Source organism: Esox lucius, chromosome 7 (assembly GCF_011004845.1).
Source record: "Esox lucius isolate fEsoLuc1 chromosome 7, fEsoLuc1.pri, whole genome shotgun sequence".
NCBI lineage: Eukaryota > Metazoa > Chordata > Actinopteri > Esociformes > Esocidae > Esox > Esox lucius.
In genome coordinates this window covers 12497261-12524913 of record NC_047575.1, presented here as the reverse complement: position 1 = coordinate 12524913, position 27653 = coordinate 12497261, and the positions used below count along the sequence as shown (strand labels likewise).

General features: G+C 46.7%; 1 protein-coding gene across 6 annotated transcripts in view; it reads right to left on the bottom strand.

The window, feature by feature from the left end:
- LOC105027840 (spectrin beta chain, non-erythrocytic 1) overlaps positions 1-27653 on the bottom strand; it is a 75272-nt gene that overhangs the window by 27977 nt on the left and 19642 nt on the right. For 3 of the 6 annotated variants that reach the window (XM_010900139.5, XM_010900141.5, XM_010900143.5), the window contains exon 2: positions 19509-19700. In XM_010900139.5, coding sequence (XP_010898441.1) covers positions 19509-19665 — 157 coding nt within the window. In that variant the 5' untranslated portion in view covers positions 19666-19700. Of the gene's footprint in view, positions 1-13326; positions 14085-19508; positions 19701-27653 lie in introns of those variants that run through there. The other 3 variants (XM_010900145.5, XM_010900142.4, XM_010900144.4) reach the window with 3 other exon arrangements.

Sequence of the window (27653 nt, the reverse complement as noted above, 5' to 3'; positions counted from 1 at the left end):
GTTTCATTTACTGTAAGAGTGAAGATACATCTCTGTCTATGGTGTATATGCCTCAAGGCTGGAGACTGATAGAAGTGGAACAGATAGTGTCGTGCACACGCACGCACGCACGCACACACCCTCCAGTCAGCAGTAGCACATCAAACCACTCAGACTCGGGCTTAAGGACAGTTAGGACCTGACATGTAAACACATTGACAGGCATTTGAGCATGCATACACACACACGCAGCTACGCACAAACACGCCTGATGAACAGACAACGGCCATAGACCCGCCTACGGCGGCTTAGCTCACCCAGACAGCCAGGGTCCCGCAGTGTGGACACAAAGTCAAAGAATAAACAGACACACAAGGAGCACTGAAATCCTAAAGCACAAAGCCTCCGGAAAATCAAACATTAACACTAAAAAGAACAGCTATTTTCCACTAGCCCCACCCCCCACTCCCAAGGAGAGAGTTAAGACCCAGCAGATTCTGGGGAGATTTGGGACATGAAGCCCAGGATCAGAGACAGGAGTAGAGGTCTCTGTCAAGCCCCAGGCCCCACTGTTGTAAGCAAACAAAGGTCTTATTGACACTCCGGCACACAAAATAAACAGCGACAGGTATTACAACACCATAACGGCTCCATGACCAGAGGTGTGTGTGTGTGTGTGTGTGCACAGTACATGATCCTGTCATGAAAGGCCTCACCCCCACTGATGGCTGTTATTTGTGTCGGGTCATTGTGAGAACACCTGGTGAGCCACCCCCCACCCCTCCGGCAGGAGAACTGTACCAGCCCTCCCAAAAACAAATAGGTAATAATAGCCGCTTCACCCGCCTTCTTTTCTTGATCGGTCTCATAACAAGCGCAACAACAGTGTTGTGTGGATTTCCCTGGGAGCCTGGGGAGGTGCAGACTGCACAGGGAGCTGGGTCAACTGGGAGCCCAGCCGGTTGGTTACCTTTACGAGGCAGGGTGGGGAGGTGCAGACTGCGCAGGGAGCTGGGTCAACTGGGAGCCCAGCCGGTTGGTTACCTTTACGAGGCAGGGTGGGGAGGTGCAGACTGCGCAGGGAGCTGGGTCAACTGGGAGCCCAGCCGGTTGGTTACCTTTACGAGGCAGGGTGGGGAGGTGCAGACTGCGCAGGGAGCTGGGTCAACTGGGAGCCCAGCCGGTTGGTTACCTTTACGAGGCAGGGTGGGGAGGTGCAGACTGCTCAGGGAGCTGGGTCAACTGGGAGCCCAGCCGGTTGGTTACCTTTACGAGGCAGGGTGGGGAGGTGCAGACTGCTCAGGGAGCTGGGTCAACTGGGAGCCCAGCTGGTTGGTTACCTTTACGAGGCAGGGTGGGGAGGTGCAGCCTGGTCAACTAGCCCCCCTCAGGTGGATTACCGCATGAGGAGGGTGTGTGGAGGTGGGGACATTCCTCCTGACGCCAGTCATGTCATGACAGCGCCCAGCCCGGGGGGGGGTTAGATGAAAAGTGCTAACAGAAACCAGATTCTTCTCTACCCCGACACCTCCTAATAACAGGCCCAGTTAGGAGGACACGCATGTAGTAAGCACACACATTCCCTTTGCCATCCGCACTGAAGCCTTTTTTAACTGTACCACCGGCCTGTCATGGAGACAACCATTCCACTGCATTCAGTCTGACCGCAACAGGAGTCCGTGACCAACACAAACATTCCTGCCTGTGTACAAGCCCTTGTCCCGTGCAGGTAGTGGAGGTGTTTACCTCTGGGTTAGACCTGCCACCCTCCGACTAAACCCTGACCACACCCGACTGTGTCCGTGCTGAGACACTGATAACGGCGGTGGGGATCTGAAGTTAATCCACACAAACACGACTGGTGCTGATCCGGTGCCTGCAAGAGTCACGCAGGCTGAGCCGTGAGTGGTGGGAAACGGGCCTGACCCAAGGGAAGTAGACCTATAACAGTTATAGGTTGGGGCAACTGTTCGTGACACCTTGTAGAGGAAGTGGGCACTGATATGGCTTGGATAGTATATTTATAAGACAAGTTGCCTGCCCTCGATAAGCCTGTCGCAATTGATCTTGACAGTTCAATCGCCTGACCACATTTCTCTGCATCTGCTTTCAGGTATGTTTCAGTGTGCACGCAACAGTTACACGTTGACATAATTAGATATGTTGCTAAGGTTACAGCGAGTTATTACTTGTTCCGAACATGAAGAGCAGAAGCACTAAGCGCTAGGCAAGGTGCCATTGAAACTGAACAGGAGCTTTAACTATCTCTGTCATCTGTAGGGTTTTCAGCCACGACCTCCAGGGCCTGGTGTTCTCCTGACCGTCGAAGACGAATGGATCCTTCTCAGAAACGTCCTCACACCGTATTGACAGCAAACGGCTTGAGGCGCTGTATACACAACAGGCTCTGCGGATTAACCCAAAAGCAGTCCCGGTTCAGGGCTGATATTTTGCTCAGACAAACAGGGGGCCTGGGATTTGGGCTTGGTGCTGCTGTGTTCCGGTCTGCTCCATATGTCATTGGTTGGTTCCCTCAGTTCCAGATGCAGCGGAGCGGACAGCAGTGCTGCAGGGCCCATCCCGGGGCCAGACGGGTGCTGACCAATGGGTGGTTTCTAAACACACAGGTGGGTCTCTGAGTGCTCCAGGCACGACACCTCTCACCACTCCCTGGGACCCACGTGGCTGTATTGAGGACAGAGGACTTTGTTTTGGCTCAGGGATGGGTAGGGTTACTAAGCGACTGCAACAGATATCTAGGTGCAATAGATACTACAGGCAATTAATCAGAACCAAACACATCCTCTTTGGAAATATCAGGTCCTGGTGCCGCACTTGAGCGACCTGGGACATCGGCCCGTAGCACCGGGGTTCAGGAGGCCAAGCCAGGGACCGGTTGGCAGCACGTGGCCTTCAGATTGCAGGCCTACGTAGTGACAGATGACAGAGGCTAGCGAGGTAGTGCTCCGTGTCTGTGGTCTGGGCAGCCTTGCCGAGTGGACTGGCTGTCGTTTGGGCCCTTGAGTGTCAAGGCACATAACCTTTGTAATGTTTTCATCCAGCTTGCATATACATCTGATTTGTGGATTCAACTAAAGCGTTTTTACATTTCAACCATTTAGTCGACTGAAATGAGAACAGTTCAGTGGGACAACCACACAACCTCTTAGTAGTAAGTATTCCTTACTCAAAGCAGCCAGTAGTCAGTGCTGAAAAAACGACAAATTATAAAAATGACAATTATTTCACAAAAGGAAACAATGGGGGATGGTCAATGGATGAGAGTGAGGCTGCAGAGTTATTTTAGATCCTCTTCAGGGTGTCGGGAGATTAAATACACAGGAGAGGGACAGAGAAATACAGTGACAGTTTGGGGAGTGCAAAGAGCCTCTGTTACACAGAGGAGAATGGTCTCGGCTGGTTGACCCGTCTTGAAGCTTGACTGGCCCAGTAGATCCTTCTGAGAGAGAGAACAGGACGGTTGGGCAGAAACAGCACCTCTATGGAACACAGAGTCCCGGACCTAAGAGAGGTCAAGTGTCGGTGTCTTACGTCGGGGTTTAATCAAGGGTTTATGAGCTTGAAAACAAGCATCTGGCCGTTGGCTAATCATTACAGAGTCCATCCGGTCTCATTTCGGCCCTCCTCCATCCATAACCTTTCATGGTTCCCTCCTACCCAGGACCTTATCCCTACTGCCTGGGGCTCCCTCCCTTGAATTAGCACCACTGGGCTGCCCCCTAGGATAATCAGCACCAAGGCCATGGCCACCCTGAGACAGAGAGGAAAGCACTAGTATCAGTGTGTCTGCCGCTCCGGCCTGTCACACTGCCTATTGACACCAGATCATTACGGGCCACTACGGAGACCGTCCCAACCCACACCAGTCTGACCGCGCCGTCTGAACCAGAATGTTCCACTGAAAACAACCAGAGGGTTCACCTGGTGGCATTTATTCCAAACGTTATCCGTGTGTTCCATTCGGGTTATCGCAACATGCTTCTGTATAGTGACATTATCTCGTGTGTTTCCACGTTATTCCACATTCATGCAGATGCTGGATTCTGAATGAAAAATGTGACGTGACTTCTAATCTGCGCCGGATTACTGTGTAGAGCGGTAAACTGTATTTAGAACATGATGACTAGGTTACGTACTGTGGGAAGGCTTCTTAATCCAGCCAGGGGTGTGAATGTGTGAGAGGAATACATGTGGTGATGATAGGACTGGTGTATGTTTGTTGACTGTTTATATGTGCCTGGACTGCCCTGGTGTGTGTAATCCCCCATCAAAAGACCATATTAGTGCAGTCAGACAGTGCTCCTCCAGCTCTGTAATTGAATGCTGAACTGGAGCTGAAGGATCTGTTTCTCAGCCAGCTCCCTCCAGATGCTGCCATACAGCCTGTGATTAGAGGTTAGAACCAGGGTAGTCATTAAAACACACACACACACAGGAAGTGAATGCCAGAAGTTATGAGCAAATGTAAAACTGACACATATTTTAAAATCCATCCTGCTAGATGATACCAACACACAGGTGTTTAGGGGGGGTGGCATCTCTTGGTACCTTATCTAACAGACGGAGTGAAAATCATTAGAAATTTGATGTCATTGGAATGGATTTGATTACTAAACCCACAAAACCGTAGAATGTAAAATGAAAAATAAAAGCGTTGCACCCAAGTCCGTTGATCTGTGATAACCAACCTGCATGAACGATGGAGCCAAACCCACCTAAAAAGTAGAGGAAGTGAGGCAACAATCACCACACCCACATGCAAGCACTGCCTTCAACTGTCATAATCTACACAAACACTGTCTCAGACCACAACACACACCACTAAAACCGTTTGATGGAAACACACTGCTGACACACACACACAAACTTTTGAAAATAGACTCCTAGTAAGAAAGTGGCAGTGAAGGTCATGACTCCAAAATATCAACAAGCCTAAGAATGGGTACAGAGAACCAATTCAGGTAATTGCATTAACCTTCAGCAACAATTTATAGTCTGTCCATAGTGTTGCTTCATTGACCGTGCTGGCTCACAGGTCCTCTGTGGGTTAGCCAAGCGCAGCACGGCAAGATGGCTGCACGGGGACACTGTGTGCTTGTGCTGCGCCGTGTGCATACTACTAGCATGAGGACAAGGACTCTTCCTGACACTCACATTAGAGCCTGACTGAAGACTAATGATCTTCAGTCTGCAGTAGGTGAGAGAGCTGAAGGACAAAAACACACAACACTTCCTCTCCTCTACAATAACATAACCGCCCAGGCTCTTGAAGCCCTGAGAGAACAGGGCTGAGAGGGGACCCAGCCCTTAGCGATGCTGATCCACAGACTGGTCACGTGTGAAGCCAGTTATTTTTAATTCTGTACAGCTTGTGGGAACAGGCAGGAAAACAACAACTTTTCTCGCCTGATCTGGAGCCAGCTGTCCATGTCAACACCAACAGAAACACGAAAAGGGACAAATCAAGAGGGCAATTCAGAATCTTATCTTAATCTTTTCTTTGTCCAGTCTGAGAGATTGCTTTTTTTTTGCAACTCTGCCGAGAAGGCCAGCATCCCAGAGTCACCTCTTCACTGTTGACATTAAAACTGGTGCTTTGCAGGTACTATTTAATGAAGCTGCCAGTTGAGGATCTTTGTGGCGCCTGTTTCTCAAACCAGATAATCTAATATATTCATCCTCTTGATCAGTTGTGCACCGAGGCCTCCAACTCTACTTTCTGTTCTGGTTAGAGACAGTTTGCACAGTTCTGAGAAGGGAGAATTACACAGTGTTGTATGAGATCTTCAGTTTCTTGTCAATTCCTCGCATGGAATAGCCTTCATTTCTCAGAACGAGAATAGACTGATGAGTTTCAGAAGAAAGTTCTTTGTTTCTGGCAATTTTGAGCCTGTAATCGAACACACAATTCCTTATGCTCCAGATACTCAACTAGTCTAAAGGAGGACAGTTTTATGGCATCTTTAATCAGCACAACAGTTTTCAACTGTGTAAACACAATGATCAATTTGCCTTTTAAATTGAAAAACTTGGAACACCGGATGCTTATGGGCCTCTGTACACCATGTAGATATTACAATAAAAAAAATAGCTTCAAAAGTAATTTACAACATTAACAATGTCTACAGTGTATTTCTGATCAATTTTATCAGATTTTAATAGACAAATAATTTGCTTTTATTCATACATTTTTTTGTATGTCCCAAAAATAGTCAAAACTGATTGATCTAATTAACCTGACCATGAAAGGTTTGCGTGGTTAATAAACCATGGAATCTCCCAACATCAACAGAATAATAATCAAAGTTATCCACAACAGTGATCTAAATCAAAATATATTTGTTGGCTCCAGTAAGCTTTATAAACACAATACAACCTTAGCCACGTTTTCACCCCAAATACTCCATAGGGAAATTAAACGGATACCCCATGACAATGATGACCAAATATGATCTGAAGCGGCAAATAACTCAGCAGGTGCATTATGCAACAGCACTATACTGACAAGATACAAAGGTTCAGCATTGAAATTGTTTTAACTTTAAATAAGAGATGTGCAAATACCGATCTGCTTGACACTTCACACATGTTTATATATAAGACGAGCAGCATTCTTTCCGCAAAATATTTAGAACTGTTGTGCAATGCCCAGGTTCGTCAGAACACATTTCTCCACACATCAAACAGCTGGCGGAGGAGTTTGGCCACAGGTAATTTTCCGGTCAAACTGCTACTTAACAGCCTAAATCAAAACAAAGCAGTTAAAATAGGAACAAAACTGGTTTGCCTGAAGTAATGGACTTATAGGGGCACATCAACCCTAATGATTTACCACTTTTGTCTAAATAACACTATATGGCTTTAAAATAGCATTATATTGCCAAATTTGGCAAATATAAAGAAAAATGTTGCTAACATCATGTGATTCAACATATTTCAGATAAATGGCAAGACAGAAAAAAATACATATCAATGCCAACGTTACATTCCATGGACTCTCCTCAACCTTTTTTCCTCTCTCAAGGTTTAACAGTAGCATGTGTGAGCTATCAGCAATTGTGTACAGAGGGAGAGGTTTACATGCAAATGTCACTCGTAAAAGGCAGCCAGAGACCCAGGAAAACAGGGAATTCAAAGAGAAAAAGTTTGGCATAATTTTTGTTTTACGCCACTAACACACAAATAGAAGAGTCCATTCAAATGAAATTTTTTAGGACAAAGTTGCCTGTTAAAGCACCCACTAATTCCACCTGCCAGACTGATCAGTCGACTTGACAGGTAATTGGCCAACGGTTACTGTTTACTGCCACTAGGCCGGTCTCTCACTGGCGGAGGAAGGTGGAGGTACGGGATGCATTCTCTCTCATGCACAGCTGGTAATGATAACAGTGAGGAGGCCAAGGCCAGTTCTGCAGACACTCCAGTCATAACATCTGGAAAGGGAATGGCTGGTAACAGGCAGGCAGCCGCCATCCCCCAAACAACTGCACTCCTCTGATACTTCCACCAGGGAGGAAATGGCAAATAAAAATGCAATTGTGTCAACAAAAACATCCTTGATAAGATGTGTACTTGTAAGGGAAAGATTAAGGCACCAATATTAATGTGTACTTTCACTGGGACAGGACACCTTCAATGTAACCCAGGGCCAAGATCTCAGATACCTATTAACTTAAAATGTTATTATTAAACAAAGTAAAGAAACAAGATACTGAGGAAATAGTGTGCAAGCATGTCAATGTCTTGAGTAAGAAAGGCTGGACCAAGTCTCATTCCCTCAAAACGTACGCCAAGCCAACTCTGCAGTGCACACAGTGGGGTTGACGGGCTTTCATGTTTAGATGTTTTCATGTATGGAGACTGCTATCAGTTAACCAGTACATTTACAGAGACAAGCATTCCGTTATTATCTCATGCAGCACTCAAAATATCACATAATAGGCAAGGTTATTATTTTCTAATCAATTCCACAAGGTGTGGAATGACCATTAGAATGGCCCTTATCACTGGTCTAACAAAGACAACAGCAGAGCAGATAATGAGGTTTAACCTAATGAATGGTTTAATGACTACGTGTTTAAATCGGTTAAGCCAGCTCTGGCTACAATCTGTGTGTGCGCGTGTGCGTGCGCGTGTGCATGTGTGTAGGTTTGGGTGAAGGGTAAGCGAGGACCTTGTGGTTGGTCCACACATATTTATTTTGCCGTTGGTTTAGAGTTATTGAGCTTGCAGCCCGATCCTCACTGCTTTAGCAGTTCTCACTGTTTTTACACTTCGGCTGTGTATGTCTGTCTGTGTGTGTGTGTGTGTGTGTGTGTGTGTGTGTGTCAGTTCACGCTATAATTTTTTTGGGCTGCCAATATGGCCATTAAAATTCCAGAATTCCGGCCATATAGAACAGCTACGGGACATATTTTAAATAGCCATATAACATATATATAAATAGCCTACATTTCACAGCAATAAAACACACAAACACTATGATCCTACAAATGTTTTTTATTTAAATTAGTCAGCAGAATGTACTCTTCACAATTGTTGCAAATTGAGCATACAGGCTACAACTAGGGTTTTCGCAATTATTACATAATTGCTAGATCAAAATAATTAGAGCCAGATCGCAATTTTTTTTATAGACAACAATCTTTTTGCACAATATTTTGAGTTCAAAATCATGATTCCAATCTGAATAAGGGATTTTGTGGCCAATGTTAGAAATGTCTTAACAAATAAAACGCTACGTGTGTCAGTTTCCATTGGCTGTCAGAGCGTTTGACAGCTCTGTGGAAAGTTATAGGGGCAGATCATTTACTGAAACTTGTTTGCTTCTAAATTACATTAATTTTAAATCTAGTTTAGAATTGTTTTGCAATGCACCATAATGTAGCCTAATTCTGTAACATTATTATTTAATAGACAAACACGTTTCAGTCGCTTATTTGTCACATCAACTCTGATCGACCAAAGGAAGAAATTCAAGTCGGTGTAAAATATTTTAACTAATGTTGTGAGTCGAATTTTGTCATTTCCAACCATATTTCCTAATTAATGCGCATTAAATTTCATGGATATAGCTGTGTTGTGCCATTGCATTTTAAACGTTGAAACACGGTTTGCTACTTAAGGAAGGCTATTTCAAATACCTAGGCTTTCTGTGGTCTTGCTGGCCTCAGTTGCACCACCACTTGTTTGTTTTAAAACCAGCCTGGGATGTCTGCAACGCCTTCGACATTTCAGAGTCGTACGTTGGAGTTGCTGCCAGCATGTGCAGCTTTTGAATCTGGCGCCACTCTTAGTCACATGACCAAACACTCAGTAACGTCTTACTGTAGGAGCGAGCAGAGGCTCGCTGTTTTTTGCCAACAGATCATACAGGCGAAGTCACACAATATTTAGCTCTTTAATGTTACTAATCTATTCATTTGGCATATTTCCCACTGGACATTGTGGCTGTTGATATTTTCATCTGCCGAACAACTATACCTGATACTGTCAAAAAGCCGGCATTTGCCGTATGTGTCTCTGTTATTTCCGTTGATACCAAATCTGACAAAACATACAACCCAACAGGTCCATCTTGTTCTCTAATAATGACGCGGTGCACATTTCATTTCCATCTATTTGAATAGAGCAACACTCTTAACACTAATGGCAGTTCAGCTGTCCTCTCTAAAGTACACATCACATCAGGCTGTTTACTCAGGCACAGGTGACTGGCACCAGGGACAGTGGCCCTTTGGACCCTGACACACTACCTAACCAAATTCCTCATGCCCGTCAACAGACAACCGATACCGTCAATGCTTTATGACACTGACGCTGGGCAGATGACTGTCATTTAGCCAGCATGTTGTTTGCGGTAAACCATTATGTCAGCGGACAGGCAGGTGAAAAGGCCTTAAGGAAAAGTTAAAGGCTGGATATGATACAGCTTTGAAACAGACTCTTTTGTTTGTCCTGTAAATTAAACAGCCAGGGCTTAACTTATTCTGATGAACACAGGGTTTACATGACCTGCCGTGTCCGGGGGCAGGTGGTGGGTGGAGACTCAACACACCACACAGAGCAACGTCAACTGGCCACTGTCACACATTCGTCCTGCGTTAGGGTCTAATTCTTGTCAAAATGACTTGAAACTCACCTCAGAATTCATCGGAGGCTCTGTGCGCTCATACGGGCCCTGGCTAGGGGAGAGGCAGGGAGAATGGCACGAAGATGTCTCAAATTACTGGCTAATCAGTTGATGACAATCTCTGGTTAGAACATTCCTGTCCTATGCGACCTATGGCCTAATGATTACCGTGTTTAAATACACAGCCAGAGTGACGGTGACTCAGCAATTATGACCAAGACTCACTGGCAGAGGCCAGTCCTGTTCCCAGTTAGACAGAGCAGGGTATGGAAGATGAAGTCTCAAGGGCAGTCAGACCGGAATTACTGGTGCTGTGCTTCAGTGTGACTGCTGAGGGTTGGGGAGGGTAGAATGGGGAGGGTAGAATGGGGAGGGTAGAATAGGCAGACTGCGTTGTAAACTTCAGGACGTGGCAGATACCACTACTCAGAAACACAGACAGGCTGATCAGACTATATACTGAAGACTACTCCTATGAGAATACATGCCTGTCAAAACCTAAACCCTGTCATCTCAGGTCACTGACTATGTGAGTGATGTGAAAACATCGGAGTGAAGTGCACACCTCGTCTGGCTTCAGCAGACTGAGCTTTTGTTTGGAGAACACATGATTGACAAAGCTAAACCTTACACCCAGCTAGCTGGAAAAAAATTACAAAGCTTGTGCTATAAGCAGAGCTAACGCTGCTGAACTCTGACCTTTAAAGTACATGGTAGGATGTAGGTGGTGCCTTAAGTGGCTGGAAATGTTGGAGACCAGAACCTCATGGTGAATTTGTGTAGCTCAATTGGTAAAGCATGGCAACGTCATGGTTCTGGACTTAATTCCCACAGGAGGGGGTATAAAAACGAGATTTGAACCCGGGTCTCCCAGGTGGAAGACTGTCATTAACCACTACACCACAGAGTTGTACATTTACCGAGTATATATCAGTATAGCCCCTTGACATTATATAATTGTGTCGCATTAACATCACGCCAAGTTTGAATATTTCATTAGGCACGTATTAAGCATTGTGTAAACTGAGTAACGTTTCTTATTAAGTTTACCTCCACCACAAATAGCATCTATGAACTGTATGACTTTTGCCACTGGCCGTTTTAAAAGCTTATTAGCCAGTAATATTTATCTAGACACCATTAACCATTGTGTTAAACTGAGGAACGTTTCTTACAAAGTTTACCTCCACCACAAAAAGCATCTATAAACTGTGGCTTTTGCGACTTGCCGTTTTAATAGCTGATTAGCCATTTGTGAATGACATTGATACAATAACTACTGCATCAATATAGGTGACGATACATTTTTTGTCAAGTGAAAAGACGAGAGAATCGTGTAACCATCGAAGTGTTTGTCTATCTTGAAGAAATAAGACATACATCGAAAATCCACCAGAAATAGTCGCAATATAAAGGTAAACAGTTTCGTTTTAGGCTTCCCATAGCGTCGCTACGAAGATTGTAGCCAGCAAAGTTTTGTCTATCCTGAACAAATACTCTTTTGCCACTGGCCGTTTTAACAGCTTATTATAGGCTTTACTAGTATCTACTAACGTCCTAGGAATAATCATAAGAATTGAGCAATTGCTAGCGAGGCTGAAGATGAACTATTCCATGCCAAAAACAGTCGTAATATAACCGTATACAGTTTTAGTTAAGGCTTTGTTAGGTGTTTGTCTATCCTGACCCAAAAGGCATGCACGGATACCTACTTGGAAAATCCACCAGTCGCAATATAACCGAAAACTGTTTAATTTCAAGCTAACTATAATGTAGATACTGTAGATTAAAGCCAGCAAAGTTTTCATCTACACGGAATAATTCATAATGCATACTTCACTTTGACTGTGAAGAGATATGAACGCGGGACCTATAGTTTGCATTTCCGCTTCTCTAACCACTACGCTATTTAACAAGGGGTAGTCAGTCAGTCAGTCGCTTACGTGGTCTGGCAAAAAATGCCAATCTTAGCTTCATATACAGAATATGTCCAACTAAGCTACTGAGACCGGATACCTACAGCTTAGCTTGGGTACTGTACATCAGACCCCTCGAACAGATGTGTGTCACATCACATGGGAATCAGAAATATAACCTCTAGTGAAAGGTTTATCATGAAGAAAGATCTAACGGATGGGTCATGAAGAGGGGGTGAAAACACTGCACTCCACACACCCACCCACCCACCCCCACCCCCACCATGCCAAGAAGCGGTGTTCCATTACGCGTGATAACCTGGGAAAATTATTAAATGAGTAAAATCTGATCTTCTGCTACTGTGACACACTGGGCAAATTGGACACATCCAGAAAGAAATATCATTAGAGCTCCGTCATAGAGAATGTGGGGTGTGTCTTGCCCCACAAGTCAACAGACCGAAGTATCCATTCCAGACAGCCTTTCTAAAATCTTTCAGAATGTGATGGGGGCAGAGTAGAGGAGTAAAGCAATGGGACTGTCGGCCCAGGCTTCATACATGTTGACTCACTGTGCAAGACTTGTGCTAATCCAGACCTGCCTAATGGTCTATGACCAGGGTGTGCTGCTCCAAGGAGCCAGGCACACGCAACCCTGATAAAAATAACTCCAAAACACCTATACTGCTAGCATGCTACAGAACCGCCATTGTGTCACGGTCTCTTCATAGGACCACATTAGGGGTCAACCTACGATGTTAAATAATACATAATTATAGGGTAAAAATTAAAAACCCACAGTGACTTCCACACCCAGGACCTCACAGGGCTTAGGCCACAGATGGAGGGAGGACAGGGCTGTAATTGGATATGGAGGGCCAGGTGGCCCGGTGATCAGGTGGAGCTGATCTGTGGGCAAGCCAGTCAGTTTCTCTAAGTCCCCTGGACAGGCCAGATCTGGGACAGGACAGGTGCCTGGTACATCCCAGACCCCAAAGCCACACTCCGAAACACAGCCCACACAAACTTGGACACAATACAGGAGAGGGGACCACACACACCACAAATAATTCAAGAGTTTTTGAATGCGAGGGGGGGGGGGGGCATTTTCTCACTAGTGAATATTGAAGAGATTCTGCATTAGTCGAAATATTTAAAAAAAAGAGGCCATGCCCCGAAAGCTCTAAAATATTATTTCTTATTCAGCAGCTTGAACAGCTACCAGAATAGGAATGAACCCAACAGCCAGCCTGCCGTAGGAAGAACGTCAGCTCTTACCTTGGAGCTGTTTGAACCTCCCCTCCAGGATGTTGGAGTACTGCACCTGGTTGATGAATGCAGCCGGGGAGAGCAGAGGGGCGTCTCGCTGGCGGTCCAGCTCCATGTCAGGGCTCTTTTCTCTCAGCCTAAATCACCTGGTCAGGTATTGGGCTCTGCAGCGTGCCTGCGCCAGGGGACTCTCCAGCATAGCACAGGGCCTGCAGGGCTGTCCACAGGACATGAGCTAGCTACCCACCGGTAGATCAGTTTCGACAATCCACACTTCCCGGTCGACGAAAATTCAGTAAAATCCTAAATCTGCGTTTAAAGATATGGTTTCCCTGTGTAAAATCCCTGTCCTTCTCCGGCAGAGTGTAAGCGGAGCACGCCAAGCTGTCCTTCAGTTCCCGAAAAGGTTTCCTCCTCTTTGTCTTCTCTACCCCTTTCCTTTCTTCAGATGTGCAGGAGTGGTGAAGTATAAAACCAAACTGAAAACAAAATGTTCTCGCTTCCTCTCGTCTTTCCCCTCCTATAAAGTCTTCGCCACACTCCGTGGCTCTGAGCAAAGTAGTAACCTGTAGAGTGGTAGCAGACGGTCGCTTCACACTCACACTGGCACCCACGCTTACTCAAATGAACATAGTCTCTGCCTTCCCTCCAAACTTTGAGCGTGCATTCAGCAAGCCGCACACAAACACACAAACACACACACACACACCTTGTTTGAGCAGAGCAGGAGAGCTGGCCACGGTCGGATGGCTGTGTAAATACAGCCTGCTGCTCTCTGAAAGCTGGGCCATTTGCATAAGGTGTGTTTTAGGGAGGAGCCTGGGGGCAGAGGGTGATCATTTGGAGGAGGGGTGGTGGACTGGAGAACAGCAGAGGTGGATTAAACCACTTTGCAAGGTACAGTAGGGAGAGGCAGAAGGTAGATCGTTCCGATCTGTTGAAATGCCAAGGGGGAGGTGACACAGGAGGCGTGGCCAGCCAGGGAGGTGTGTCACAGTAGGCAGCGAATACTCTTGTTGTTCTCTCATCCTCAGTTTCTCTTTCTTCATCTGATCTCTCTAACCCCTTTCAGCTGCGCTGCCCTGGACTGAAATGAGGCATGAATACAGGAAGGAAGTCGTTGAGAAACTGTCAGTAGAAGTAAAAAGCTCTTTCCTGCCCTTGCAGAGGAGAGAGTGCGCATGTGTATGTAAAGTATATTTGTGTGTGTGATATGATTTACACAGAAATCACAGTTCGCTAAAACCCACCTAATCAAAATAACTGAAGAATGATTCCCTGCGTGTCTCGATTACACAAATGACAACTGAATGCTACAGACATTAAATCAATTCCTCTGAAACAAAGGTTGATATAACAGGTCTCACTGCTGTGCTCGACATTTACACTCCAACTGTGGATCTCCAGCGACCTGGATGACACAATGGGGTGCGTTGTTACCGTAGAAACAAAAGCGAAAACATTTCAAACGAGAAGGGGATTACCCCAACCAAACCTTTCCCTTAAGAGACCTATTTTTAAACAGTACATGCAATATCTATCGGAACACCAATTCCCCCCCAGTCAAGGCAGGCTCTACCCAGAGGCCAGAATACAAAAGCCCCTTCGGCTACAGCCCACTCTCCATCCAGGGCCCACTGGTGTTCAAATATATGTTGTTTTACAGGCTGTGTTTAGGCTGTTTGTGTTTATTCGGTACAGTACAGGAACCTTCAGAAGATCTAGGGGTCTTCAGATGTCCAGGACTTTACAGAGGGAAGTGGACTAATGAGGCCCAGAGAACAGGCCTCTCACTGGGGGTCGACGGGTTTGGTCAGTGGCGCCAGAGGTGATGAGAGGAGCCCAGCGGCATCGCTGTCCTGGCCGTAAAGCAAACATCCTTGTTAATGTGCTGGCCAGTAATGAGGAGCGGTCTGCATGTGCGCGAGCGCACATACTGTGCTCACGCCTCAGGATAGAGGCAACCTTCCGTCATAAACAATTCATCTACTTGCAACTTGCTGTACTGATGGCTGGATAAACATCCACGAATAAACAAACATTTTCTGCAACTAGTGAAAACAAAGGGGGGAAAAAGAGAATGAAAGGACCTATTTGGCATGAGTCCCTGTGTATGAAGCATGCTGCAATTACACATAATGATCCGGTCTATGGACAGGAGGGAGACAGAGGAGCGGGGGAGTGAGCCATGTGAGAGGAGGAGATCTCACTGACAGCACTGTGAGAATAAACATCTCACCATTTCACAACTCCTCCACAAAGAACCAGGCAGGGAGAGGCCCAGAACTTTCCCTACACAACAGAGAACACTGCTGGCTCTCCTACTGAAGTCCAAGGGGGGCTGGTATACAGAGTCTCTCTGATAGTCCTCTCCGCTGGGCCAAATTCACTGGGCAGGTCAGACAGGCTCTGTGTTACAGATGAGGCTGTCAGGGTCTGGGCTTCACACATTGGTCCCTACCTGTAATGTTCACCTCCAGACCATTCACACTCCACAGCCTGTCTGTGGCCAAGACACACCAGTCAAGTATGGGAGGACATCACAGGATGCCAGATCTCACTAGGCCAGAGACACAGGCAGACCTCAACCCAGAAAGCATTTAAATGACCAGCTGGGGAAAGAAATGCCAAAGCATTTGAACATTCTCAGAAGCACAGTGGGCTACATCATTGTGAAATGAAAGTAGTTTGACACCACCATGACTTCCTAGATCGACTGGTCCGGCCAAACCGGGCATAAGGGCCTTGTTTAGCGAGGTGACCAAGAACCAGATGGCCACCAGCAGTATCACATTCTTTCTTTAGAGATGGGAGAAGGACAACCATGTTTGCAGCACCCCATTAATCAGGCGTTTAGTGGCCAGACACAATCCTCTGAGAAAAAGGCTCATGACATGCCACATGGAGTTAGCCAAATGCCTCAATGAGTCTGATGAGACCAAATCAAGCAATTAGACCTGGAGTACTACATCTGGTGAAAACTCATCTGGCTAACACCAACTCTATGGTGAAGAATGGTAGTGGGAGCATCACGCCATGGGGAAGTTTCTCAGCAGCAGGAACTGAAAGACTGGTCAGGATGGAGCTTAAGGATCAAAGCAGAGAGTTCCTTAAAGAAAACTTGATCCATAGTGCACAGGACCTCAGACTGGAGTGAAGACTCATCTTTCAGCATGACAATATCCCGAAGCGCACAGCCACCACACCACTGGAAAAGCTTCAGGACAAGTCCATCAATGTTGTTGAGTGGCCTGGCCAAAGCCCAGAATTTCACATCTGTGGGATAGGGCTGGGTAAAAATATTGATTCGAATTCTTGTTTGGACGATCTGAAATCAATTCTTAAATTTCAGAAATCGATTGCATTAATCTATGCTTTATCTCTTTGGAGGTGTTAATGAGCAGGAGGTTAGAGTGAAAGAACCATTCATCTTGAAGGACAACGCTGCTGGCATGATACATGTTGTATCATTGATAGAGATGGCTTCTCATTGGCTTCATACATTAAACTTACCCATGTAGGCTGCTCTAAAACAGTTTATGTTTGGGATGAAAAATAAAGCCTGGCAAATAAAAACAAATTCTTAAAACTGATATTATGAAAGCAGATAATTGATTGTGATTCTAACAGCTGGTAACAGAGTTCTACATATCATTACAAAGGATTCATACGCCGTCTTCCAGCTCAGTGCAAAAATAATTTAAATAATAATAGCCATTTATTTTGGTTATTCATGCATTTTAAATAAAAAGCAATTCAATGTAATGTTTTGGAAATGGTTGTCCGTGTTTAACATTCATGTTTAGTAATCTACCATTCTCAGAGAATCTCTCTTATAAGCAATACTGAAATTTAAATTACCACTACATCCAAATTAAATTGAAATCAAATAGGGAGATCACTGACGATTTCCATCGCTACGGTGGGGAGACAGTTCACCATCCGGCAGAGCTTAAGAGAATATTTAAGGAAGAATGGGAGAAACAGCCCAAATTCAGGTGTGCAAAGCCCGTAGAGGCCTACCCAAGGAAACACAAACTGGGATCACTGCCAAAGACGTATCTACCAAGTAATGAATAAAGGGTCTGAATACTTATGTACATGAGGATTTCAGTTTATTTTCCGTTAATTTGCAGAAATTACTAAAAACGTGTTGTTGCTATGTCATTACAGGTCAATGTGTTTAGAATGATGGCAAAACAATTCAATCTAATCAAGTATACATTAAGTATCATGTACATTTTACTTTCCAAAGCACTGTAGACAGGTTGTGTGGAGAGAGTAACCGCCCCCCACCCGGGGAAATAACTGCTGCCGCGTTCCAAAGAATGTCCACATCAAGCCCTTGCTTGTCAGACGGAGATGGTGGCATTCAGTGGTATTCCCAGGTAAATGCATAAAATTCACACACTAATAGGAAATGATTTACAAACACAGACCGAGAGAGAGACCAGTATGTTTGATTGTTTGTTATAATAACTGGCAAAACACCCGTTTGACATCCTAATAAACCTTGTTTGAATCGAATTGAGAGACACACACCAGAGAGGGGGTGAGAGAGGGACAAAGACAGATAGAGACACAGAGAGAAACAGAGAGACAGGCAGAGAGACAGACAGAGAAGGACAGACAGAAATGGACAGAGGGACAGACCGAGGGACAGACAGAGGGACTTGTATTAGACAGTTCAGTGTGGTCTCTGGTAGAGGTGTGTGAAGTCAGGTTAGGTAGTTGTGAAACAGCCGACACACCAGCAGAGTTCACCGTTCTAGAACAGTCTGCAGGGTCACAAAGGCCTTTGGTAAGGGCATTACAACGATGACCAGAGGCTGATGTTGGGACTCAATATGTCTCTTCTACCACAGGCACAGGACAGACTTGCAACAGTACTTTCCCTTCAGAAGTGGACCATGTTATCCACACGCAAGTGTTGCTGTTGTCCTTCCTACTACACGTGACAAGAATAATAGAACCAGTAACAAAAAAACAATGCAGGCCAGCAGCAGTGTCTCATCCACTTTTGTTCCCAGCAGCGCCAACATCAATGACACAGAAGGCTGGATGCGTTAACAGTAATAAGTACAAAAACATCCTTCCTGCACACCAGTCTCTCTTGCTCGTCAACTTCAAATTCTTAAAATTATTTCCTTAACATCATTCCTTAATAATAAGTCAAGTCCGACCCCTCAATTAACCACTCAGATGTCTAAACAGTTAATAAAATTTCCGTCCAGACTCAACAAAAACAACTAGCGACTAGCTAATGAGGTATATGTACAGTACATTACAGCGTGTCTCATTAGGGGTTAAAGAAGGGGTAGAAAATATTTTGAACTCTTGGGTATTTTGTACAATACATTCACTGCAGCACAGAACAGTTTTTCTGCTATAAGGCAAAAAGTATATTAGAGTGTAGGAGAACACAGTGATGTAAGATTTATAGCACAGTCTCAGTCCAAAGCTAATTAACACCAGCAAATAAACAAGCATGATATATTCAGAATATGCTCTGTTTTTTTTACATACTAGACATGTTCGTTACATTAATTTACTAAAGCTCTAATCATGTCTCTATGTGCTCCACCTCAGGCCTTTGGGCTCTGGCCCGGTGGTTTTCTGGGCAGCACCAAGTGTATTGCGACCTGGCAGCAATGGAACGAACGCGTGCAAGCACAAGGAGAGCAGACGGGCACTTTGACTAGGTCTGCTGCTGCACTCCGTTCCAATTCCCCAGGAAAGCAGCACCCGCCTTGCCATTGGTGAAACCTGGAGGCGGAGATGAATTTGATTTCTAAAATCCTTATTGATGTGCCCCTAAAAAGCAATTTTCCGTAGTGGGGCCGCTCATATTTTACTAAATGGGAAACACTGTGTTTAGGGATTAGGACTGAGGTCAGGTTTAGAGGTGAGGTATAGGGATAAGGTCAGGGATTTGGGGTTACGGTTAGAGTTAGCTTTGGGTAATATGACAATTAGAATGAATTTGCATTATGTGTGTAAGTTAGTGACAGTGTGTGTGTGTGTGTGTCTGTGCATGCATTTCAGAACAGAGGTGCCTGATGTTGGTGTCTCTGGCAGCCTATTGCTTCCCTCTGCTGGGACCTCCGTGACACTGCAACATACATGACTAGAGGGGTTCCACCAGACTAGTGAAACCTCCCGACACAACTGACACACCGGGGCCGTCCTACCTGCCAGGGCCTTGATGCGGGAGCGCTCGAAGAGGCGTGCCGAGCTGTTCTCATTGTCCCAGTCGGTCTCTGCGGCCAGGTCCCAGCGGTTGTTGATGTCATTGTACTGCTGCTGGATCTCCAGGCTGTCAAAGTCGGTGGGGGAGATGGTGCTCATGGTGGCCTAGCGAGGTGAGGGGAAAACCATCCAACCTGCAGCGGGACAGGAGGGGGTGGGGGGGGTCAGCTGAGATCACATGGAGTAACTGGCTGACCAGATGCTTTGTTCAGATGTGTTTCTCCCTCACGGCCCAAAGATAAGAACCACTGACTGTACCCCCCAGCAACTGGCCAGTCACCTGCTGTCTGATTGGCTATTACTGACATTCTCCAGCAGGGTACGACGAGGTTGATGCAAATGTCAGCGGAAATAGATGCAGTCAGTGCACATGAGGCTGAGAGGTGAGGGAGATAGAACCTTTATACAACATCTTGCATTTACATTTAGCCATTTAGCATTTAGCAGAGCTATATATTTTAAAAGATCCAAGTAAAACGATCACAACTTAGTAGTAAGATATTCTACACAATGAGTAGCGGCAAAGGTCAGTGCTGGAAAGACCATACAAATAAACATAACTACAAAAGGTAACAAAAGACAACAGAGCTGGAGGCAGTGGAACTCTTCTATGTCACCATGTAGTGACCTCAACATTTGAATGCCATTGCTTTTATATACCGGTAAAGCTAATTTCATTCTTTTCCAGATTTTGCAGGAGCAGTGGATCCAGGGTTTCGTACGAACACAAAACCCCTCGGTAGACGATGTCATTTGCAGATACTTTTAGAATTACAATTTCTTACAGAGCAATTTGTATGAAGGACGCAGCTGAAAGTGCTTCATTACCACACACGTCACCTTCTGATGCCTCTCTGGCCTGGGGCCAAGGTTCACCGCCAAGGGTCTCTGGCACCTGACTTATCTAATATGCACGTGGAGAACTAACCCATCTGCCCACCCCAAATAGTTCCCAGAACACCAGACCCCTGGAGAATACCTGTCCATAATGGAGGAATCTAAAACCCAAGACACCAAATCCTGCCTGGGTTTGGCACCATGCGTACATCAACCTGGAGAAGCCCCGACCTGCTAAAAGACTGAAACGCACAGAGGACATATATGGGTTGATGCCTGTCCAGAGGCATAATCCCAGGGGAATGAAAGAAGTCCCATCAGGAGAAACATGGGATAAATATTTCAGCGCACTAGACCTTAAAAGCAGCAGAGGAGATGGGAAAACCAGGTAACAGCCAGGGGAGGAGAGGCCGTGCATCGCGCCGTTCCAGAACGCCCTCTCCTTTATCTGCCCTGACAGCTATACAGACTGCTCCCCCTCGACCCCCTCCCTCTATTCAGATGAAAACTCGCAGGCAGACAGAAAATGCCCATTAGCTGACACAGCCGGTTTGTTTATGAGGACAGATACCAGATCGGATCTATTGTGTTTTTTAAGGCCTGTTTGTTTGTTGTGTCTGGCTGTGTGTCTGCCCTAAGGCTCTTAGTGGGATCCTGGGGCAGGGGGAGGGGCAGTAGTAAAGCTGGGGGTCATTAGGGTGGAGAGTTACTGAGGCTGCTCTCGTGTCCTCAATCAGTCTGACAGGCGGGGCTCCTGCTCCATGGCCGATCCCTACCCCGCGGGAGACCGTTTTAATCCCCAGGACGGGACAGAGTGCACAGCAGCCCCCCCTCCGAGGGTAGACAGCTCATTGTGTCCTGACACTCCATGTCCTGCTATAGGAAACTACATGTCCCATGAGCAGGAAAAGGAGACGTACCACATTTATCTATGAGGCTATATAGTAGGGGTGTAATGGTACATGTATGCGTACTGTACCGTTCAGAACAGGGCGTTTGGATGAGTACGCGTTGTGATCAGAGAGATATAGTCTAGTTTTAACCACACACGTTACTTTCTCGTGCGCGGAACTAACATTCTAAACTCAGAGTTTCCCCCCGGAGACAGAGCCGTAGCTTAGCAACCGAAGTAGCCTGGCACATGTAATGCAGCCTTGTAAAGAAAAATGGCGAACACAAACGACAACCCAGAGCTTGAGGACCCTCCCGTATCCTTCAGGTCTCCTGTTTGGGAAAATGAAGGCTTTCCAGTTAAAGCTGCACTAGCATTTGTTCAGTAAAAAATCACAAGTTTGTTCCCCTATAAACATGTTATGTAGGCTGATGTGGCCCTCTAAGACAGTTCAGTGTCAGTGAAATGTCAATTCATAATTTTTTATCTATAATGGCAGTTTCAGACCAGGTTGACTAACTGCCAATTCCTCCCTTGTCTGGTACAGCATACACTTCGAAAACTGCAAAGAACCGAAAGAAGACTTAGACTAGCTCTCAGTAGCTAGCAACCAGGAGCGCTTTTCTTGGAACAGGTAATTCTATTTTTCATGCAATTATTTGTAACTTCATTCTCTATCGGCATTGGTGTGGAATTGCTTTCTAACCGGTGAGTTATTGCCAGATGCTGTCATTGCTCTTTTACTGAAAAAATCCAACCTAGTGCAGCTTTAACTTCAGTGGCAATGGGCAAAGGTTAGAACGCAGTAATAAATTAATAGAATTGTGTCTTTTTCCACTGTACCAAAACCAAGACTCTACATTTTCAGTAGGTACCGAACCATGGCCTTTGCGTACCGTTACACCCCTACTATACAGTACAGTGGCACATATGGGCGTAGAAGAAGACTCTGGCAAGTGTGAATCTTTCAAGGCTTTTTACTCAGAACTAAGTAGAGCAGATTATCCACTTTTAAAGCAGCATATCTTTCCCATAACTTTATCAAACAGTATTGTATTATATACTATTACAAAGCTCTGAATAAAAAAAATAAAAAACTCTACGACCCTATTCCTGAATTCTGTCACATATAGTGACATGCAGGTGCTTGCACGCACACACACACACACTCTTTCAGACATACCAATTAGGCCCAGCTAAAGCAGTCTCCCAAGAAATGATCCCTTTAATATACAGGCACATAGACGCAGACAGACCTGTGTCTGAGCAGAAGTATGAAGAAAAACACAGGAACTAAAGCCTCAAATATTCAGCAGATCCAGCCCAATCAGATACACTGGGCAGTCACAGTCTCACACTGAGCAGTCACAGTGGCAGTTCTGCCAAAGCCGTCTTGCCTCAGCTATATAAAGGTTTTGCTTCAGTTACAAGCAGGAACCCTAATGGTGAGAAATCTGGACATATTCCAAAGAAATAACAGTGTCCTTCTCAGTCACTACTCCGGAGCTGACAGTAGACAGAGGCCAGGAAGGAAGAAGAGAATAAAATATATGAAATGCATTAGGGGACACCTTAATATCGAGGGTGGATGGGGGGCAAGAGGTATGGAAGGACAGGAAGAGCTTCAGAAAACAGTAGGTGAGGTGGAGGAGGGAGATTTTCCAGCAGCCAAGCAAATACAGTCAGACTGGTGACAAGGTGACGCAACGCATTCATGATGAGACTCTAGGAAGCTACCAGGTGACATAAGAGGGTCAATAAACACGACAGTGGTCTGGGGGGTGATGACAATAATAAAGCAGTCTGGAATTTGACATCAGGAAGGACCATCTATCATTCCACTGGGTCTATGGGCATCAGCTCTAAGGCCTTACCCTGAAATCACATTTCTAAATCAGAAAACAGCCAACCAGGGGTTGGACCACATACCGACAGCTTGTTACAATACAATGCAACATGCATACCATCCGCTCATCCTCACACACGTAAATATCAACACAAAACAAAGCAGGGTCAACCCCATTAGTCAGATTAGGAAGCGTCTCAGAATAGAAATCCAACAGAGCCTTTATCCTTGGATTAAGAAAGACAGCATGAACTGTTCCCTCGGGCCAGCCTCTCTCCGGAGAGTCCTCTCGGGCCAGCCTCTCTCCGGAGAGTCCCCTCCGGCCACTGGCCAGCCTCTCTCCGGACAGTCCCCTCGGGCCACTGGCCAGCCTCTCTCCGGACAGTCCCCTCGGGCCACTGGCCAGCCTCTCTCCGGACAGTCCCCTCGGGCCACTGGCCAGCCTCTCTCCGGACAGTCCCCTCGGGCCACTGGCCAGCCTCTCTCCGGACAGTCCCCTCCGGCCACTGGCCAGCCTCTCTCCGGACAGTCCCCTCGGGCCACTGGCCAGCCTCTCTCCGGACAGTCCCCTCCGGCCACTGGCCAGCCTCTCTCCGGACAGTCCCCTCGGGCCACTGGCCAGCCTCTCTCCGGACAGTCCCCTCGGGCCACTGGCCAGCCTCTCTCCGGACAGTCCCCTCGGGCCACTGGCCAGCCTCTCTCCGGACAGTCCCCTCCGGCCACTGGCCAGCCTCTCTCCGGACAGTCCCCTCCGGCCACTGGCCAGCCTCTCTCCGGACAGTCCCCTCCGGCCACTGGCCAGCCTCTCTCCGGACAGTCCCCTCCGGCCACTGGCCAGCCTCTCTCCGGACAGTCCCCTCCGGCCACTGGCCAGCCTCTCTCCGGACAGTCCCCTCCGGCCACTGGCCAGCCTCTCTCCGGACAGTCCCCTCCGGCCACTGGCCAGCCTCTCTCCGGACAGTCCCCTCCGGCCACTGGCCAGCCTCTCTCCGGACAGTCCCCTCCGGCCACTGGCCAGCCTCTCTCCGGACAGTCCCCTCCGGCCACTGGCCAGCCTCTCTCCGGACAGTCCCCTCCGGCCACTGGCCAGCCTCTCTCCGGACAGTCCCCTCTGGCCACTGGCCAGCATCTCTCCAGACAGTCGACCCTCAGTCCCACGGCCCTCCTGCAGGGGGCGCCCCATCCTCTAAGGAATGACTGAACAATGTGTTCTCCCTACACAAGCGCTCCACAGGGGAAGACGCTTCAGAAAGCCTGTGGTAAACAAGCAGCCCCACAGCACAGCCTCCTCACAGGCCCGCAGCCGCCCGGACGCCGTCCCATCATCAAGTTCGGCAAACATGAGGCATACGGATGACATTTCAATTGGCCCTATTCCATCCCCAAAAAACACAGGCCCTTACAACAGACCACACTCTTCAGAAAAACACATTTCCTTTAAATGGCCATAATTTTTCAGCTCTCGTGTTAAGGATAGCAAATATTCTCCTGAGCAATGATAAGGTGACGGATTTGAGGGGACATAAATCAATAGTAAGCCAAAAGGAGTGTGCTTGGCTTCAGGGGGTGAGATGACAGTGCTTTGTGAGGACCGTCTGCTCTCTTCACACGTACACACCCGAAATGGAGTCACCAGTGCTGTCACACAGACTGTGAATTAATTCATAAAATCATACATGCAAATACCCTCTCATCTACATATTCATGCCCATCACAATTATACTAAACAGTGGTGTTATACTGGTCTAATATATAGAGGCAAGGGCAAACCTATGTGCAGAACAGCCAACCCTATTGTGATCAGATGGGCTGTTTGCCTCCCCCATCCATCTCCCGTCATGCTTGTGGTCAGAGGAGAGAGAGAGAGTGAGAATGTTCACGTCTGAAGAGGGCCGCCAGTGGATTTATGTCAAATACCAATATTACCCCTGAACCCCGAGACGAGACACTATGGGTGATTTACTAAACTGTAAAAAAGAAAGAAAACTGAATTTGTATTTTCAGTGACAACCTGGATATACATGTTTGATAATCTCCTTGGGAACCATTAAAAGAGCCATCCGATCAAAGCGATACACAGAGTGTGGTGGTCATAATTAAACCAACAAAATGTCAACACTGGTGTAAGATGGCGGTTTTAAACACACCATTCATCACCATGAAAACTGTCAACCTGGTCTCAAGGGTGTCTAACCTTACGCATCTGAGAGTGAAAGAGTGAAATGATACACTCACCGCTCTTGGAAATTCCTATGTAAAACACGTCCACAATGGGCATTTGTTCGCTTGGTTACAGTCACACCACGGGCAACATAGGCTAGAATACTCGGAATGTTAAATCACATATTTTATAACGTTAGCTGGACTGCCAAGCTAGCTAGCTGTTATCTGCTAAATTAATATAGTCTATCATTAACACCTCGTCTGCTATTTCCCTATGGATGCTAGAGGCTTGAACTTAAAAATAACAAACTAGGCCACAGCCTTGACCAGAGAATTACTACTGTAGAAGAGACATCCGAACTGGCACATGAGAACAGCAGTGTATTTCTGAATGAAAGACTAAACTGAGATGAGGAATTAACGCTTCTTATCCTGCTCTGCCGCCCACATTCAGTCAACGAGTCAATTGTCTGGTCGGTAGGTTGTTGGTCCCCTGAGATGTTTGTTGGTCTAGCGGTCACATGACCATGTGACACTGCTCTGATTTCCCCATGTGCCAGTTGACTACATTAACAGGGGTTTGGGGATCTTGGTCGAAGACAGGCCTACCCAACAACACAATCCCAAAATTAAAAACCCAGCATTACCCAAAAGATACACCCACTGTTTAGGAATTCTATAATGATACATGTGCAAAGAGGAAGAGGCAGAGAGGAAAACCGCTGTCCTCTTATCATAGCTAAAGAGATCTAGCCTATACTAGTATTTCTAGAATTGGAAGAAGAAAACATGGGGCACTGAAACTGTCTGTCAAACTGTGTATATCAAGCTGTGAAGCACAAAAACCCTGTGTGTCTGTCGAGCTGTGAAGTTCAAACCCCCCCGTGTGTCTGTCAAGCTGTGAAGTCCAACCCCACCCCCTGTGTGTCTGTCAAGCTCTGATATCCACCCCCCGTGTGTCTGTGACACACACAACGCATTAGACAAACATAACGTAAGGGGGTCTGTGCAGCAGTTCAGAATACCTCTTTACAAATGGCAAGCATGGAAACAAGGCCTTCAGTAATGCCTCAGGGACACTGCTCTGTTTCCAGCCGAGTGGTCAGCCTCGGACCAGGGCTTTCAGCCTCGGACATCACTTTCAAGAGAATGGAGAACAGTGGAGCACTGACAAAAAGCAGGACAGAATAAGAAGCATCACAATCCCTACCCCACCCCCCACACGACCTGTTTTTCTCTAGCTTAGCTGGTCTTCCACAGCACTAGTTAATCACGGGAGAGAGAAATGGAGCCTAGCGCAACCACCCGGGGGGGAGCTACCCCAGCACACAACAGGCCAGATGGGCACGTTCACCACTCTACGTAGGGGGATGGGGACACCCTTCCTCTATCCCCCAAGACAGACACGGCCACACCACTGACCATCCAGTTACACCCCCTCACCACACCACTGACCATCCAGTTACACCCCCTCACCACACCACTGACCATCCAGTTACACCCCCTCACCACACCACTGACCATCCAGTCAGTTATACCCCCCAACCACACCACTGACCATCCAGTTATACCCCCCACCACACCACTGACCATCCAGTCAGTTATACCCCCCAACCACACCACTGACCATCCAGTCAGTTATACCCCCCAACCACACCACTGACCATCCAGTTATACCCCCTCACCACACCACTGACCATCCAGTCAGTTATAACCCCCAACCACACCACTGACCACCCAGTTATACCCCCTCACCACACCACTGACCATCCAGTCAGTTATACCCCCCAACCACACCACTGACCATCCAGTTATACCCCCAACCCACTACACCACTGATTGGTTAACGCAGTTTCTTTGTGACTAGAGGCTAACAATCAGGAATGGCAATCACTGCAGCAACCCCCATCTAGCATACCAGCTGATACCCTCTCCTCTCCCAGGGGGGGTAACCCCCACCCAGGCTCACGGTCCTCCTGTCTGTCAGGCTCAGATGGGGTGGGGGTGAGATCCTCCAAAAAGCCAAGCACAAAGCCTGTCCCACCACAGTGAAGGAGTCAGCAGAGAGAGGGGCCAGCCTTTCCTGTTTTCAGAAATTAGATGACTAGAGGCACACGTATCACACAGGCTCTGATCCGGCCCTGAATGCACTGCTGAATAGGGCAGCAGAGGCCCATTGTCACCCTGTAAGATTGCATTCATCAAACACTCAAGCGGCCACCCGCTAGCACCACCACATGGTAGGCTTACCAACATGGAGTCCTCCACACATGAACACATGCACGCGATGGGTCATATGGCCAAAAAAGGTATACCACAATAAATTTGGTATTCAAGCATATCTAACAT